At 44.8% G+C, this 18,905-nt stretch overlaps 2 protein-coding genes across 2 annotated transcripts in view; both read right to left on the bottom strand.

Moving 5' to 3' along the window:
- LOC147528419 (serine/threonine-protein kinase OSR1-like) overlaps positions 1–8,648 on the bottom strand; it is a 40,718-nt gene extending 32,070 nt beyond the window's left edge. Inside the window, exons 1-2 of the mRNA XM_086614811.1 lie at positions 8,636–8,648; positions 7,728–7,840 (exon numbers count right to left, since the gene is read on the bottom strand). Coding sequence (XP_086470937.1) covers positions 7,728–7,840; positions 8,636–8,648 — 126 coding nt within the window. The remainder of the gene's footprint in view (positions 1–7,727; positions 7,841–8,635) is intronic.
- The window catches only part of LOC104375197 (oxidative stress responsive kinase 1), a 170,277-nt gene that overhangs the window by 71,039 nt on the left and 80,333 nt on the right, over positions 1–18,905 (bottom strand). The gene's annotated exons all lie outside the window — the stretch shown is intronic.

Here is an 18,905-nt window from a genome sequence, read left to right as displayed (position 1 = left end):
ATCACAGTGGGCTTCGTGGGGAAAACGTTTCCTCACATAACTGAAACCCAGCAATTCTGTCGTACATACAACAGTCTGTGCCACATCAGCACAAATGCAGGGGCTGAAGAGCTGTAGTTAAGGCAGGAATCCCAGTCAAGGATCACTGGGGAGCTGTGCTCAAAAGCACACTTACAGAAAGAGGGAGCAGGAGGGGATAAAATGCAGCAATGGCCCTTCCACGTGTACTAAGCACAGTTTTAATACTGTTTCCAAAGTTTTTCGGACATTTCACGGCTCTTCAAACACAACAGTCATAGTAGGCAAAGATGTCCTATCCCTACCTCCTCCCTAACAAGAGTGCTATCCCCAAATTACACAAAGAAGAAGTAACCATATTACAACTGTGCTCCTCTCACTTTCACTGAAACTGTAATGGAGACTCCCAATAAAAATCCCAGTGTTTTCTACATCTCTGTAACAACATCAGTGGGAAACATCAGAATTTATTTAGGCTGCTATATATAACTTTTAAGCTGGAAACGTTGCTTTATTCCCGCTCTGCCAGTGGTCATGGGTGATTTCATAGACTCCTCAAACCTTCCGCAGAGCCACTGGATGGTAGACAGCTCTTCCATCCAGTCGCTTGCACACAGACACCTCAGACTAGATGGCTTCGGTGACGAAACACAGCCTTACTGCCAATTCCCCATCTCAGGATCCATAAATTACACCGCCTCCTGCTCAGCTACGGAGAATGAGATATCGCTAGAAACATGTCTAGACACAGGCGATGGTTTGGAGATGGTTACATGCTCACCCCGGGCTAGATATTAAAAATATCTGCACTGTCAAACACCGAAAGCAAATAGACAAGGATTAACTATAAAGGCCTCCATGACTTCCATTAAGGGTTCTGATGAATGTTTCCAGTACTTCTGCAGGCAATAAAAGAAGCATTTCAAGGCTTCTGAAACACTAATAAAACTGCTGTGAAGTATAATTTAGAATCATAAGAAAGCGATTAGCCTCCCGCAAGTCAGACATAATTCTGGAGATCTGCTGTTTCAGAAGGGTGTTTATTTGCCCACTGACATACAACCGAAGTTGAGTTAACAGGAACAGAGATACAAAGCAGGTAAGGCCGTACTTAAGCTACTAGCTGAATTTTCTTACTGGTATTTTCATCATCACCTTCTGCTCTTTGTGTTTATCTGTCCCTGAGGCACGTTTCAAAGACACTTGCTCTCAAAAACAAGGATGAAAATCGTGCTTTATTTAGTTTTACTTCCTACATGTTGACACGAACTCAAGAGCTACAACACAGCAGCAGTCTGCTTTTATGTGGCTACCTGCGACTTCAGAGGAATCCAGAAAGCTGTCAGCATGGCTTCTCCATTTGAAGGCAATCACAACCATACGAGAACTGGGGAGGGAAAGCACACCCAGGGGAAAAATCAAAGCAGGTCAGACGTGATCTCCCCCTTGAATACACCAATGCTCCAACTACGGCTGGCAAAGAACTTAACCGCCAGCTGAAATGTCAAGGTGTAAGGCATTAAAGCTCCTCCTCATCCTTTTAAAGCAGGATTTATTGCTCTGGTCCTACAGGCAGCCATAACTGTTCAAATTTTGCTCCCAGTGAAATTTAATGGTTTAACTAAAAGGCTGTAAAGTTGAGACTACTAACTTATTCCCCCTTTTATACATCAGCATAAAAAAACCCCACATGTTCCCCTACCACAATCTGAGAGGCATTTTTTGAAGGAGATGGGGAATAGCACAAAGCTCAAAATCAGACATTCTGATCCAAGTTCCATGTCCAGATTATCCAGTTCAACTCCTTACCTCAAGATGTGGCTACAGGAGACAGACTGGCAGAATTAAGAAGGTTAGATTAGCCTATCTCAAGCAACAGTGGAAAAGGAACAATTCTGAAAGAGATACAAAGTTTTCCTCTGTAAATTAATCTTAGGTGATGGGAACAAACCACTCCGTGGCAAGTCACTCAGCAGTCCCCATTGCAATGGCTGTTCTTCAGCATCATTCAGCAGTCGTTCCTTTTTTCAAGGTCGGCAGTATTAGTGACAGTGTACTGACAGAAACAGACGTTTAAAACTTCTGTAGCAATTCACACATGCCCATTTTTTATTGGTTTCAGCCACAATGCAAATGGGCAAGTGACTGACTCATCTCACAGACACAAGCCAAGCCAGCTTTATCCACTTTGCCAGCTAACATATGACTGACCCTTGTTCAGATCAATACCCAGTGCCTACAGTTGGAGAATGCCTTAAATTCGTAATTAATACACACAGTCAGTTGCAAACTCTAGAATTATTTACATTCACCATCTCATACTCATCCAGTCCAAGTGACGGAAGACATTCTACGTTCAGGACTTCACTTACCATTAATCTTGATGTTCATACTGAACTTTACCCAAAAAAACCCACACCTTCAGCCAGTACAGTAATTAAAAGATTTCTGTTGCTGCTTTGAGAAATGATATAACCAAGCTGTACACAGCTTAGGTTTAAGTCTTCTGTAAAGCTGTAACCCCATCATGTAAGAAAACATGCAACACAGCACATCATATAACCACGCAGAAGCCACGTATTACACGTTGGGCACTCTGGTATTGACACTTGGGGACTTTTTCCCCTGGAGCAAGTGTAAAGGTCCTCAGGACTGGAAATGAAATTATAGTGGCAGCTCCCGTAAGATGACAGGCATGGATGAAACATCTGTGCCACTTGTACAGCAGCCTGCTGCTTTGTTCCCAACAACCTTACAGTCTAGTTAATCCACTTGTAGGAACTACTCTGTCAGATCAAAGCCAGTTCAATATCCTGTCCAAGTCTTCAAAAGAAGGTGTAAAACTCTGTAACAAGCAGCTACACAATTATCTGCCCAGAGGGAGGACTTCTGACTAAGCCTGGGCAGTTAACAGTTGGCTTATGCTTTAAACCAGGGGAGTTCATAATCCTTTTTTTAAATCCTATCTAATTTAACCTTCTCAACTATAGGTTGATTTATTTAATCTCACGCAATGTTTGATCTCTGTATTACTGGCAGCAAGCTCCCCAGGTTAATTCCATGAAATTCAAAAGGACATTTCTTTTTATTGCAGTTGAACTTGTTGCCTCTGCTTCCTTAACCACCCTCTGACCATAGCAATGGAAGAGTGGTACGTTTTCACTCCTCTTATTTGTAGACCCCTAAGGCCCAGTTCTATCAGTCTCTGGACGAGGAAGAGTTTGGAGTCTCTTCCTAAGAGCAGCAACACCACATCTCCCATGCTCCTTCCTGAACTTGTCTCCTGTTGAATCACCCTAAGAACTAAACAGGCAGCAGTTTCCCTCAGCTGGGAAAGCCCAATGTGAAATATCCCATAGCTTACACACCCTCTTTGCCATTCAGTATTCTTACTAACTGCTGAGCTGACAACCCACATCATCTGCTACTCAAAGCATGGAGAAAGAAGAAAAACCTTATCTGGATAAAAGAAAGCTAAGTCAGCTTTAATTGCATGAAAATGAAGCAGTTTGCTGGACAGAGATTTAAGGCCTTTTAGATCAATAATTCTTTAAAATGAGTAAACACTTATACAAGAAAAAGCTTGAGGCATGGTTATTTTGAGGCAGATGTTATACCACTGTGTTTCAAGGATCAGAAACATCAGCAACACAACCAGCATCCCACACAGGAAAGGAGAGGTAAGAGCAAAACAGCAGCAGTGAACAGTGTCCAGCTGTGAAACGCACCACATGAGCAGACTGTTTTCAAACACACACCAAATGCTGCATAAGTTTGTTAACTACTGTGGGTTGCAAAACAAGTAAGAAGTGGAACTTCAGTAACAAATCAGAAAGTCCAAGACTAATTGTAGACTAAACTGTATTTGACCATCTCTCCTCATGCTCCACTCTGTCACACAGAATCACAGAATGGTTTGGTTTGAAAGGGACCTCAAAGATCATCTAGTTCCAACCCCCCCTGCCATGACCAGGGACACCCTCCACTACACCAGGCTGCCCAAAGCCTCATCTAACCTGGCCTTGAACACCTTCAGGGATGGGACGTCTACAACTTCTCTGGGCAACCTGTTCGAGTACCTCACCACCCTGTAAGTGAAAAATTTCTTCCTTATACCTAATCTAAATCTCCCCTCTTTCAGTTTAAAGCCATTGCCCCTTGTCCTATCACTACACACCCTTGTAAAAAGTCCCTCTCCAGCTTTCCTGTAGGCCCCCTTTAAGTACTGGCAGGCTGCAATAAGATCACCCCGGAGCCTTCTCTTCTCCAGGCTGAACAGCCCCAACTCTCTCAGCCTGTCTTCATAGCAGAGGTGCTCCAGCCCTCAGATCATCTTCGTGGCCCTCCTCTGGACCCGCTCCAGCAGCTCCATGTCCTTCTTGTGTTGAGGACTCCAGAGCTGAACACAGTATTCCAGGGGGACGCAGTATTCCAGTATTCCATCAGTAAGCAAGAAGCATTATAAACTATGTTGTACTTCCTTTCCAGCTGAACCCCACATGCAGTTTAGGAAGCATTCAGGAGCATTCAAAAACGTACAGAGAAAGAGATAAAAAAAATCTAGCACTGAAATCAATTCTTGACTATCATCACCTAATTCAGAAACTGGGCTAGAAAGAGCTACATCTCTGCACTGCATTACTGCTGCCTGTTTATGTTCTTTACGGCAACTAGCACTTCTGCTGAAGAGCTGAACGCCCTCAGCTTGGTTGGCTCACAATGCAACAAAGTTGGTCCTTCCCACGTTTCCATACCTTGCAGGAGCAATAAGTTAATCCATTACATTAACCTAGAACATCACACAGTGTTTGCAAAGCATGCAGGTTGTCCCTGACCACCCGCACAGCTCTGGCATATGTTGAGATACAAGGATCAAGATCAATACCTTTAATGAGCCAAGTCATTACTTAATCACCCTAAGCGTGGCATCTCCACAAGCTGGGAGGTGGTCTCATATTGCCTGGCCTCTGGGCACCTCCTGCTATAAACACTTAAAGGAAGCTCAAGGCCACTCATCCATTCAGCAAGTGATGGAGTCACTTACTGTACATTTCCTAACCTTACTCCAAACTGAACTTCCTCTTCTCCATCCCAAGAAACAGAAGCGCCAGCCACTAAGCAGCATGGACATGGAAAAAGTTGTAGAAGAATCAAGTCATCCTTATCGAAGGCAGAATTGTCTGTCACACTCCCTACCCTCTCCTAAGCAACACGACACTGTTCTACCATTTTGCAAGGCAGATTGTGGGAATAAACAAGTTTGCTTCACTGGAGAAGTCTACGGGTCTGAAGCACTGTAGAAAAAAAAACACTAAAAAAAATGTAAGCACAATTTTCCCTTTCCTGTTCCACTGTCCGATGGCTGGGCAGTGCTATAACACAATAGCCTTGTCCTGACCACAGGCAGTACATCAAAGTTGACCGTAAGCTGCCTATTGTGCTCAGATATCTTCAGCGCAACAGAAGGATAATGGATCCAATAAAAGCCCAAGTTCATGTTTTTAACTGCATTGGGGGAGAGAAGAAAGCAAGAAGGGGTCATAACATACCCCAGTATGATCTCATCACATCTCTCTTTGCACTTACTTCTTATAAATGTAAGTCCCTGCAGATTACAGTGCTTTTGGTTTTTGGAAGAAAAAAAAAAAAAAAAAAAACACAAACCAATCCTGCAATAACAAGCAGTGGCTCAAAAAAAAGGCAATTAAACCAGCCAGGGAAAATGCCGTGAAAGGAGACTACAAGACCAAAAAGCTTAAGAATATCTACTTTGGGAAAGATGCAAATACAGGGACAAAATATAAAATAGGGAAAGTAAGAGCACAGAACAGGGAAACCGGGAACTTTCATCCTTTCAGCTCTCACACTGGGAAACAATATCCAATAAACTGACAAATTCAGAACAAACCCAGGGAAAACACTTTTTCACGTAACATGTCTACCTTGGCAATCACTGCCCCAGGAAGCTGCCAAAGCTCAGAACCATCTTCTTCCCCCCTCCACCTCTCCATGATTCTAAATTCAGGAATATCTATAGTTGCATACTCAGGTCTACAGAAGGACCCACATTAGATCTAGTCACAAAATCGGAAGCTTAGGAGAGCTAACAACAGCAATTCATTGGAGTCCTATCCAAAACAAGAAAAATCATTGTGAGGAACAGGTCAGTCAGATTTAAAATATGCAATTAGAAGTATTTATCTAAAATTACATACCACGTCTCCACAGCACATCTTTCTGAACCTAACCCTTTCAGCTGGAACTGGCAACTGCTCAAGGACTAACAGTCTCAGTTACTACGTCATGACACCACAGTTAGGAAGAGAACTGAGACAGCAGTACGGACAAGGCACAGAAAAGACTTGAAAAGAGTAACCAAGAGTTGGTATCAGGACAAAAAGAGGACTGGGAAAAGGGAAGAGATCTCCAACTCCTACACTAGCAGGAGCCATAAGAGGATTTGAATGCAGCTCATTTTAAGGTTTGCCCTACACGCAACCCTTCACAGACGCACTGAAGTGTGACAGCTCAAATGCAGCCTTTCCTCTTTACAAGAGCAGATTTGCAGGTATTTATGATGATAAAAACAGCATTAGTCACTAGAACCACAGTTCCAGTTTCCATCAAGTGACTTGCTGAAGATTGTACAAGTGTAGAGCTAGTCAGGACTCCAGAATTCTCTGTGTTCTAATTGCAATCACCAAACCAAGTGCCTGAGGTAACACCACAGAAGTTGTCAAGATGCAAGTGGAAAGACAGACAGGTAGGATTAAAAAAAATCCTAGAGAGTTGCTCTGAAAGGTGGTATAAGGTCTCATCCCTCTGCTTTTCCTCAACTCCTGCCAGTCAATATTTACTATGGAAAGTTTTACCCGAAAGAGCTTTTCTCTCCTTTAGTGGAGACATCTCAATGTTCGCAGGAATGCCTGTTTCTGCCTGGCTTAAACCCAGGCATCTTCCACATGTGAGGTGGATGTGACAGCTGCCGCACCACAGGAGCGCCAGCTACACACACAGGAAAGGTGAAGACGAAGCCCATCAACACACAAGCCAGACAACAAAAAGGAATTTTAGTTATCACAGCTACCTGCTAGAAGCTGTTTTCCATTGAGAAGAGAGGGACACAGCAGAAGAAAATTAGAGCTACAGATTCAAAGGACTCTACCTCCTGTCCTGAACTCAGAATTAGTGGGGGTTTCCATATGGCAGCCTGCAATATGTCAGAGTGATCCCTTAGCTGGCATCAGTACCAGAAAGAGATTAGGAACAAGAGCTAATTCATTCAGTTTCTCTTTACAAGTGAAGGAAAAAAAACCCAAAGAACAGCAAGAAAGAAAAAGAAAGCAAAACCGTTCCCTGAAATTGTAAGGATTCTAGAAGCACATAGCTCTGGATCCCCCTCAACCAGCAGAGCTCTTGTGCGAGTGTGAAGCTCAGCTGCAGGCACATAAACTCTGCTCAAAACAAAGGGATTATACAAAGTGCTTAGCTCTAAACAAGCACTCTGAAGTTCTCCAACAGTTGATCTTTTTAACATTTTAAGTAGTGTGTCCCACAACCAGGACAACTGAACTCCGAACTACCTCTAGTGAAATCAGTCACGTCCCCTCACCCCCACACCACCTTCAGAAAAATTCTTTAAGGCACTCAGCAAACACAGAGATTGTGCTAACTGAAACACAACTCCCCAGACAACTTTGATTGCATACCAGGAGTTCATCCATGCTCGTCTGACACTTCTCAAGATTGATCCGTTTAATTGCCACCTTCTCCTTCTTCGGAGCGCAGAAGGCTGCCTGCACCACCGCAGTCGCTCCACTCCCTGGAGGTGAAAGGGACAGATAGTTAGCAACATCTCACCAGACTTCAGCAGAAACGAACAGAGGTCAGACAACAAAATTAGACTGCCAGTTGGTAAAGACAGTAGAGCCAGGTGAAAACCCAGGGAAGGCAACTCCACAGGCACTCCCCACTCCATGTCTGTGCAACTCAGCAAGCCAGCTCAGCTGCAACATCGAAGTGCAAGTGAATCTTTGAGGATCATTACAGCTTCACAGAAAAAAAAACAAAAATTCAGACTCCTGCTTACTTATAACAATGCAGTGATTCTTCCCACAAGCTTTCAAAGGAAAGGACACTGAGGTCACACAGACTTTTAACCTGATGTTTAGACACTTTGGGTGAACACAAGTCGCACTCTTTGCTATCAGTACTAATTAGATTTTTCAATTACTTTTATGGACTAATTGCTGTTCTCATCTCTCCTCATTTTATGCAAAGACACGAGGTAGCTTCATTCAAGCCTGTCCAGCTCCAGCTCTCACGTAGTAGCACACTGTAGTAGCCCACTGCCTCAGTATCTGGGCTGAAAACCACAGCCAGAGAACGTTTACACTTCAATAGGGAAAAAATACCCCATTTTAATGTACAGTTGTTCAAACCACTAGAAGGATAAGAGTTCTGGATTTAAACTGCTCAGCGATATCATATTCTTTGATATCAAGAGAAGTTTGCAACAGCAAGACTTGAAATCTAGTTGACCTTAAGTCCGTGTTTGTTGGAATCGGAAATACTTGCAACATTCATTTCTCCTCAATAGGACACCTTGCTGCTTTACTTTCTACCTTCATCTTGATTCCCCACCTTTACACATTTCACTGGAAAGGAATAACTTCAAGTTAATAAAAAAGGGGGTAGGATAGGTGGAAAATAGCTAGAGTTTCCTATTGCCAATACCTAAAAAAAAAAGGTATTAAAAATAAACCCACAGCTATTTTGTTCGATATTCCAGGCACAACTATTGAACCCATTTCAGCTGATGAGGGAGACGAGAACAGCTATTCTGCACTTTGGAATATAACATCTATTTTATCAGATTTTCCTATTTTTAATGCTCTAAAACCTGCTTCCAGATTCTGCAATATGGGTCAAGCACAACATTTTTGCCAACTTTTTTTTTTCCTAGTCTGTTCAGATAAACTGAGGGCAAAACTCTGCCATCTCATCTTCAGGCTAAGGCTCCTGAAGATCCCTACAACCACCATTAATAGTCTTTGTGCAGTGAGTTGCACCAAGTCACAGTTAAACTTGACTAAAGTGCCAGGTGAGGAAAAAGAACTTGAAATCCAGCCCTGACAGATACAGAAAAAAAATGTTCCATCCAAAGTCACACTGAAATAAATTACAAAGCCCTGAACTGTGGGACTCTGCTCCTTTAGACTTCAGCCAGTACCTGCTACAGTGGAACCAGAGGAGTTTCACTTCACTTTATATGGCATTGCAAGTGTACCCTGGACAACAGCACTTAAAGAGTTTACATTTTAACAGCAGAAGGCAGCAATGTGCAGAACACAAAACAGGAAAGTGGCTAAGGCTGTACTATTTCATGAAGCAAATGGCTTTTTACAAAGTTCAAGACTGAGGCCATCTATTACCTGCACGTATATTATTTTTCAGAGACTATTCATAGCACAGGGCAAAACAAAGCTACCAACAGAAGCTTCGGTGGAAGAAAAGGACAGCAATAGAGGCAGGAATATTTAAGGGGACTATGAAAACAAAGTTTGAGTGCCATAAGCAGGATCTTGAGCAAAGGATGGAGATGATGGAAGAAGTCTAGGCAGACATTTTAAAAAAAGCACTCAGAAGAAGCAAGAGGAGGAGGTTTTGACAGCTGAGCTTGGCTAGACAGCCAGAAGCAGGGCTGAAATACACAGTAATAAGCACAGGACAAACATCCCAAAAATCAAACCTCTACATACAATCCCTGTAGTCACTTTGCCCAGCAGGTACAAGATGCAGGACTCTTAACACGAAAGCAGCAACCCCAGCACAGACATATTCCCACGCACTGGGATTCCTGGGTCGCACTGACCTGTCCCTCTCCACTCAGCACCTGCTTCTCCAAATGTTTCTGCTGCTTCTTTGTGGGAGAAAGTGAAAACACAAAGTGACTCAAGATAAAGACAGCAGAGCACACAGAAGTGGCGACAAAAAGGCAGGAGAAGCGAGTTTGCATTTCGCAGCACTGCTGGTCTCCCTACAGCAATGGCCTCTTGGAAGTCAGAACAAAAAAACCAAACACTTGTGCCTGTATCATTCCTTTGGAAAGAGTTAAAGCCTAGAAGAAACATTGCTGCTGACACATTCAAAGCATCAATATTATGATTTCTTTCTTGGATGTCTTGGTGCATAGTAACAGATGGAGGCTGAAAACACAAGCCAGATGCTGTACGAATACATGACTGTGCACCTCAGAGGATCATCTTGTCACACAACCCTTTTCACTCCTCAATTTTGTGGTGTGTATTTTCATCATTTCATCGACACAAGAGTATCCAGAAAGAGTCTTTGAGCACAGATATCTCAGATAGCTTCCGCATACACCTGCTGCCCCCCACGACATGACGTACCGGCATTTCTGCACCACTGAAACCCCGCTGGTGTAAGCGCGACTGGCAGAGATGCTTCTCACAATCCAGACGTGACGCCACTACTGTAGACCAAATCTTTCACAACATGATAGTAAAGTCCAGGGTTTTACAGAAGTGACCGCACAAAGAACAGCTTTGTGTGTGTTGTTGTTTTGGTTTTTATTTTTTTTTAAGATCTTACTACCAGAAACAATAGATGCAGGCTAATTAAAAGCAGGACCATGCATGCTACAGCTCCTTCCCAGTCCTCAAGCCTCCCTGATCAATGCTCGCTAGGACTTCAGGGCAAAACTGCTTCTCACTAAGTGCTGGGACAATGCCTCAGCCCACAGGGACCCGATCTGTTATGGGTGTACGGCATTATTTGAACAGTAATGAAATCTCAAACTAAATCCTTCTGGGCACATGGCAGGGAATCATCCGAACTCGAGACTCCTCCCATTTAATTCCCTGCTGCTCCTACTTCTCTGGCAGCTCTTCAGTTCGATCACCACCTGCTCTCCCCACTCCCCCCTCTCCCACTAATTCGTCATTTCTTTCAGCTCCTCTGTAGCACTTATTATGGAGAAACAATGAAATCTCAAAAGCATATCAAGCAAGGATTAAGCCAAGCTGCAGCACGATGTGCCACAAGCAAGCTGCTCTCTGGTAGCAGCAGCGGCAGCATGCCGTGCTTCTGGGACCGAACAAAGACAGGTTTCCATGCTGCTCTGAAGAGTACGGAAAACATAGCAACACGGCCACTTCAGGCTTTGCAGCCATACAATTTGTTTCCAAAATTCCAGGGTGGCAAGAGAAGGAAAGGAGAAAAGCTGCAGCAAGGATGCTAAACACACTGCTAAGTGAAAACGAGCATAGATAGAGGTGATGACACCAATGGAGAGAGAAAGAAAAGGTCTGGCAAGGAAGGTTTTTTTAAATTTTAGGAGCAGGTAACAAATATATGAGGAAAGATGGGGAGTGAAGTGATTTCCCTGGCTGCTATGAACCACCTTCAATGTGAAAACCAATGCTACAAAGGCAGTTTGTGCTATAGGGCAGCACAACTCAGGACAAACCAAATCTCCCAGCAGATGCAGATCTGCTGTGATCAGAGCCAACCGCAGTCCTACGCGCTGCTCAGCTGCAGCACGGTGGGCAGCACTGGGTTAACGTTCCTGTGCTCACTTCATGCTTGCTCCCCACCTCAAAACACTCTGGTCAAGGTCAGTGCTGAGGCTCTTCCCTCTGCCTCCCTCAAGATCAGCTTTCGGAGAAAATTCTCTCCCTAGTTAATCTCTTCCAGCATAACAGCTTAGCAAAACAATGAAAACCTGGCACGGCCAGATGCTTGCTGCTTTATTCCTGAAAAGCAGGAGATCATTTCATTAAGGCTGGAGGGGTGGGAGGAAAGAGACCCCGAGTGGGCATTAGGATCTGTTTAATACCCCCTGCTTTCACCTCCCTAGGCTCTCAGATCCAGTTCCAACCCTTAGGATAGCAGCTGCGAAATTCCTGCGTAAGAGGGTCACGACCTGCTTTAGGAAACACTGCCTAAGGAGGAAAACATACCCATTCTAACCCTTGCCTCTTTCATGTTTTTCAGATTAAAATGTTTTTTTTTCTGAAATAAAACCAACCTCTGAAAGGAAGAAAACAACTTAAACGAAAAACTCCCCAAGCACTCAGTTACTGAAGCCTGATTTCCCAGGGTACCTCCTCTGGTCCTTTGGATCCATGCTCCCTGTACCTTCAGCATCCAGAGTTGCAGCACGAACATCTTTTGATGCAAACTCCTTGCAGAAGTCCACCACCAGCCTTCAAGGGAGGCTGGACATGATCTCTTCTTCAGTCACTTGCTGGCCACATAATTTATATGAAGATTGCACTTTTTTAAAAAAGAAAAACAAGCCCTCTGAGATCTCTGTTAAAGCTGATGGAAACCAACAATTTCAAGGCTAGTTAGAGGCGTGGAAAGACAGGGGACTGACCTGAGGATATAACACGTTCAAATACACTTTTGTTTCCAAAGAAAACAATCTTTGCAGCCACATAAGGACACTGCAGCTCTTCCAGTAAGACTGGATGAACTGCACTGGTGCCTCCTCCCAGGCAACTGCAACTGAAGCCAGAGGTCCTTTTGGCAGAGGTATCTGCTTAAGCAACGGGAATAGTCATGCCAAACGGTCACGAGATAAATATCAATCCTGGCTCTAGAACAGTATTCCCCCATCACCGCAATGGCAATTAAAGTAGCTACGTAGAAAGAGAGCTCACAAAACAGTGTTGCCCCAAGTTTTAAATCCATCCCATTACTGGAAACTGAAATCAGGTACCCTGGGGGATGTGAAACTTCCCTTCAGGGCAATACTGTTGCTCACACAGCTGTTTCCATCAACAGGGGGACATTTTCTATAACAGTCTTGGAGCATTAGTCTTTAATCTTAATGCGGTAGCAAAATCCCCTCCGTAGGGGAAACGCTCTCCTCCAGGGCCAAATGAATGTTACAAGCAATTTAGGTTGGAAGGAACCCCTGGAGGCCTCTAGTCCACTCTCCTGCTGAAGCAGAGTCAAATCTCAAGTTAGATCAGGTTCCTCAACATCAAAATTCAGTCTAATTTTCAATGTCCTTAATAGATATTTCTATAACCTTTTTGGCTGTTCCTGTGTTTGACCATCCACATGGTAAAGCTTTTGTCCACCTCATTATCTAATCACATTTCCCAATATTGCTCACAAATACAAACTGTCACCATGCAACCTCTACGGAGTCCAGCTTCATTTCTTCTATAACTTCCCACTAGACACCTAAGGACAGCAACATGTCCCCTTACCATCGCTCTTCTAAGGCTGAAGAAATCTAGATCTCCCCTGCCTGCCCCCGTAAGTCATGTTCCCAAGCCTCCTTCAGCATTAGTCCACACCTGCAGCTGAACACCTTTGCACAGCCCTGTCCTCCTTCCTATTCACCATTCCCCAGCGTACGCACAAGCCCTCTATTTTTAAGCAAGATCTGGAATCCATCCTCCACTATCTGGAGCGCAGTGCCAGAAAGCCGCTCGTGACGCAGGCTCTGTTTATAATTGTGCCCCCGGGTTTTCCTCTTATGAACAGTGCACACAAAACACGTCCCTGCAAGGCTGCTCCAGACCGAGCAATGGCTTTCAGGCTTCAGGTATCCAGTTTCAGGTAAAAAAAAAAAAAGATAAAAATTCAGAACCGAGTCCCATGGGCTCTGGCAAAACCTCTCAATGGATTTATCTCACACTCCGCTGGTTACACCAACCAAAGAAATCACCCTGTTGTAACTAGCTGCAGAAGCAGCAAGAGATGTAGACAGTTTGCTTCACATCTTCTTATGAGATTCCACATCTGTAACAACGAGCAGAAGATCCAGCTGTGCAATCACACACGCCCGCTAAGGTCTCTTGGTCAAGGAAATTACATTAATGGTCCTCACTCCAGATGACACAGACAGGACACCTGAATCCCAGGAGACTTTAAAACTTTGTTAACAGACTAGGCTGTACGTGCCTGCCACTGCAGGCACAGGGATGGCAACCTCCTTCTCATAGAATCAGAATGGTTTTGGTTTGGAGGGACCTCAAAGATCATCTAGGTCCAACCCCCCTGCCATAGGCAGGACACCCTCCACTACACCAGGTTGCCCAAAGCCTCATCCAACCCGGCCTTGAACACCTCCAGGGATGGGGCATCTACAACTTCTCTGGGCAACCTGTTCCAGTGCCTCACCACCCTCTGAGTCAAAAATTTCTTCCTTAGATCTAATCTAAATCTGCCCTCTTTCAGTTTTCTCCAGACACTCCAACTCTGACAGCCTCATGCCAAAGAGCTGTGGGAGCCTTGCTCTGCGGTTGCTCATTCCAAGGACAATACAGTAATAAAACAAGAAGCTACAAGACTGGGAATAGAATTTCTTAAATGTTCTTACAGAGCAGAGGGTGGATACAGATTTAATTAAACCAGAAATTAAACACCAGATTGCAAACTCTGATTGATCTTGCATTGTTTGGTCTGTTTGCTATGAAGGCAAAGTTATGCCTCTGTTTTCTCCACCTCATTTAACGTTTCTGCTGAGAAAAAGAGTCCTCTTGCAAAGAACAAGCCTATCCTAAAAACAAGCTAGCAACAAAGCTTAATCTTAAATTTGTAGCCAGCTTAATATGAGGTGGGAATACTCCTTTCCCCAAGCAGGGTGGTAAGAAGAATCCACTGGATGTCAAAAGTCTTCCTGGCACAAGCCCCACGATTCAGGAAGAGTAAAGTAATGTAATGTTAACGGCCCTTGAATACAGTCATAGATCTTCAAGCCATCTCCCCACTACGTGTCAAATTCCTAGTACAGAATGGAAGATGCAATCCACACTGACAGTTACAAACAGCATTAACAAAACCAAAGGGAATTTGTGATGGGACTCGGGACTATTCCTAGTACTGCCACAGAGGGGATAAAAAAAACCTGCTCACGCACAGTAAGGAGAAAGCTTTCTCAGGAAAGTGTCATCTACCCATCCCAGTGCTGCAGGAAGAGTGTTGCAAATGTTAGCATTGCTGTAAGTGAAGGTACAGCCCTGAATCCGCAGGAAGATCACTCAGGTGCTTCTAGCACCGCTCGGAACGAACCCAAACAGCAAGTCAACTCTGAACACCACTGTCAGAAACACTGTGAGCAGCCGTGAAACCAGTAAGGGAGAATTCAGTCAGTTTTGTTCCATGTCTGGTTGGAAAATCTGGGAAACTATGGCCAAAATGACAAAAAAGCTACAAAATCACAGGAGTTGCACTCCCACAGTAACACCAGAAGTTCAGACATGCACCTACCCTCAGGAAGTCCCCAGACCTGCACCAACCCACCACGCTCATCCCAGACCTTTCCACCACTCGTTCCTGATCCAGATTTACCATAGATAGTATTTCCCATAGAGGAAGAACCAGGGCTTTACATTAATTTCTCCACAAGCTGAGGGACAACACACCACAGTGCAAGATGGCAATACCCTATTTAAAACCCTGGTAAAGGCAGTAAGAGGCCAGGTTTAAGTTGGTGCCCCCCTCCCAACTCCAGCTGTGCAGTATTTGATCTACAGCAGAGGCAGAAAGATACTGAGCAGAGAAGAGGGAAAGAATACTTGCTAACACAGTGCAAGGAAGACTATTGTAACAAGAAGCATAGGCAAAGGCAGAAAGCAAAAGCAGATTTAACTGAATAGTTACAAGGAAGCCAATTCTAAAGCCTCTATTGGGGGGTGGAGGAAAAGCAGCAATCCCCAATGAGTTTATATCACAGCATAAATACACACTACATATGAAGACACCTGCACCACGCACGTGCAGCAGTCCTACAGGCAGGCGTTAACAGCTGAACTCCCGCATTTACAAAAGAGCAACTACCCTCATATTTCTGAGGAAAAGGCTTAAAAAAGAATAGCTCAACCCTGTTTTAAATAAATTATTCTAAAACTTGGCATTTCCACGTGTCACAGTGTCATCCCGGCCTTCAGCACGGCGTAACTCACATCGTTGAATGCAGCACGCTCATTCCTCTTCCGGGCTCACCTTGAGCGCAGCCCAGTGCTGCGAACATTTCGCTGGGATCAGGCCAAAGGTGACTGCACGTACGTTAAGACACAGGGCTCGTGCTGGACAACACCAATTGAGAAAGGGTGATAACTGGGAGGCAGTATGTCCAGGCACGGAACTAAGACTTAAATACAAATGACACTGCTATTTCACACCAGCATGTCTCAAGACTACAGTCTAGATCTTTTCATGAAAGAATCAGAAAAAGGAACGGGACAAAGCACAGTTATTAGTTGTGAAATCCTATGTTTGTTTCATTTAAATTGCAGGTGTATCTTTGTAACGACCTCTGGTCATTTATTCCAGTACAGCCAAAGCTCAAGTACTTTGCAATTCTGTGCAAGTTGCAAGGCCGTTTGTTTCAAACGGTGTGTACTCACACACCAGCAATTTCTGCTGTTAAGACTCAATTACATGTTTTCCCCAAAGCCTGAGAATCTTTGCTCAATCACTTCCTGTTAGTACCTGCAGTGTCCAACAGACAACTAATATTCCAGCATCAATCCAGCATGTCCAAAGAATTCCAGAAAAGAAGCAGATTTCTGAAACTCAGCTATCAAACTAGAAACACAGCCAAAATATTTGAACTGCACAAAACTTGCTGACAGTGAGTTATTCACCAAGTTGATGAGAGCTCTCGCTGTTAACATCACCGAAACCCACGTGTTGTGCTCAGAGCTCAGAGGTTTCTGCCCATATAAGACAACAACTTTCTCAAGGCTCCTCATGCTCCACGTATGGTGGAGAGCGATGGTAAGCAGTAAAGATCACCCAGTGCCACCAGCACTGGTTTAGCTTCCTCTCCAGCGGTCCATCAATACAGAAACACTCAACATCGCAGACTAGTTGCCCAGGTCGTTAATTCAGCTCTCAAATTGGAAAGGAGGAACACAAACCCACCCAGAGGAGGTCACGGAGATGATCCAAGGGCTGGAACACCTCTGCTATGAAGACAGGCTGAGAGAGTTGGGGCTGTTCAGCCTGGAGAAGAGAAGGTCCGGGGTGATCTTATTGCAGCCTTCCAGCACTTGAAGGGGGCCTACAGGAAAGCTGGAGAGGGACTTTTTACAAGGGCATGTAGTGATAGGACAAGGGACAATGGATTTAAACTGAAAGGGGGAGATTTAGATTGCATATAAGAAAAAAAAAATTTTACTCTGAGGGTAGTGAGGCACTGGAACAGGTTGCCCAGAGAAGCTGTAGATGCCCCATCCCTGGAAGTGTTCAAGGCCAGGTTGGATGAGGCTTTGGGTAACCTGGTGTAGTGGAGGGTGTCCCTGCCCATGGCAGGGGGGTTGGAACTAGATGATCTTTGAGGTCCCTTCCAACCCAAACCATTCTATGATTCTATGATCCAGTCACTTGTAACAAGTCCGACATGGTTTTCAGAGCCATCAGCAGCTGCTGGGCAATAATCACGGCTGGGTGAATCTCCCCATGGCCCCACCGAGCTCCACATTACAAGTCAAGGACTCTGATTTCCAAGCTGCAGAGAGATGCAGCCACTGTAAGCCGCAGGACTCAATGCCAATTTCTGCAGAAAGGAAGGGGAGTCTTATGGAAATTTTCGCCCCACCCCACGCCGCATTGTTCTCTCCAAACTCTTTGGATATCTCTTAGGCCCTGAACACAGAAAAAAGTCATCTGTTTTCCCACCTTCGGCAAACATTCAGGTTGGGAATCCTGACAGACTAAGGACAGAAGTGACAGCTTTGGAGAGAGAACCGTCAGCCCGTTAATATAACACAGGCCAGGGCTGGAACGGAGGGTGGGGAACAGGACTGGCCATGCAAAGCATGTCAGCGAGTTATCTGACAAAATTGTCCCCGGGTCGCTTTGGTGTTTGATTTCAAAACAACTGCTTCACCTACGGCCACCAGTTTACAGTGCACACAGCTGAGACGGGCTTTCGGCAGCCTCCCCACCACCAAACAGTGCAGAACACCGCAAAGAGCTGCAGCTGCCCAGCTGTTGAACTCTACACTGGAACAAAAGATGCAAGAAAAAAAAGAGACAAGAAAAAGTCACTGATCATAGATAGTATCAGCAGAGAGAAGAACTAACAAGGTCAAGCATCAGCCCATCTGATACTCTCCTCAATCTTTTCACTGCAAACATCAAAGCATGGAAGAGAGATGGCCAGGGGTGCTTCCGTGACCATATGCCTAATCTCCTGCAGGCACTAAGATCACAGAACCATGGAATGGTTTGGGCTGGAAGGGACCTCAAAGATCATCTAGTTCCAATTCCCCTGCCATGGGCAGGGACATTCTCCACTACACCAGGCTGCTCAAAGCCTCATCCAAACAGGCCTTCAACACCTCCAGGAGGGAGGCAGCCACAACTTCTCTGGGCAACCTGTTCCAGTGCCTCGCCACCCTCAAGGTAAAAAATTTCTTACTTGTATCCAATCTAAATCTCCCTCTTTCAGTTTAAATCCATTGCCCCTTGTCCTATCACTACATGCCCTTGCAAAAAGTCCCTCTCCAGCTTTCTTGTAGCCCATTTAGGTACTGGAAGGCTGCTAAAAGGTCCCCAGAGCCTTCTCCTCCCAGGCTGAACCTCAGCTCTCTCAGCCTGTCTTCATAGCAGAGGTGCTCCAGCCCTCAGATCATCTTTGTGACCCTCCTCTGGACCCGCTCCAACAGGTCCCTGCCCTTCTTGTGTTGGGGACTCCAGAGCTGAATGCAGTATTCCAGGCAGGGTCTCACGAGAGCAGAGTAGAGGAACAGAATCGCCTCCCTCGACCTGCTGGCCACGCTTCTTTGGATGCAGCCCAGGATACGGTTGGCTTTCTGGGCTGCAAGCACACCTTGCAGTTATCCCAAATTAGTTCAAACTAGCATACATCCCCATTGTACCTTTAAGCAAGT

The sequence above is a fragment of the Tauraco erythrolophus genome, chromosome 7, assembly GCF_009769465.1.
Source record: "Tauraco erythrolophus isolate bTauEry1 chromosome 7, bTauEry1.pri, whole genome shotgun sequence".
Classification (NCBI taxonomy): Eukaryota; Metazoa; Chordata; class Aves; order Musophagiformes; family Musophagidae; genus Tauraco; species Tauraco erythrolophus.
Note: the sequence above shows the minus strand (reverse complement) of the source record. Positions and strands in the feature narration are given on the sequence as shown.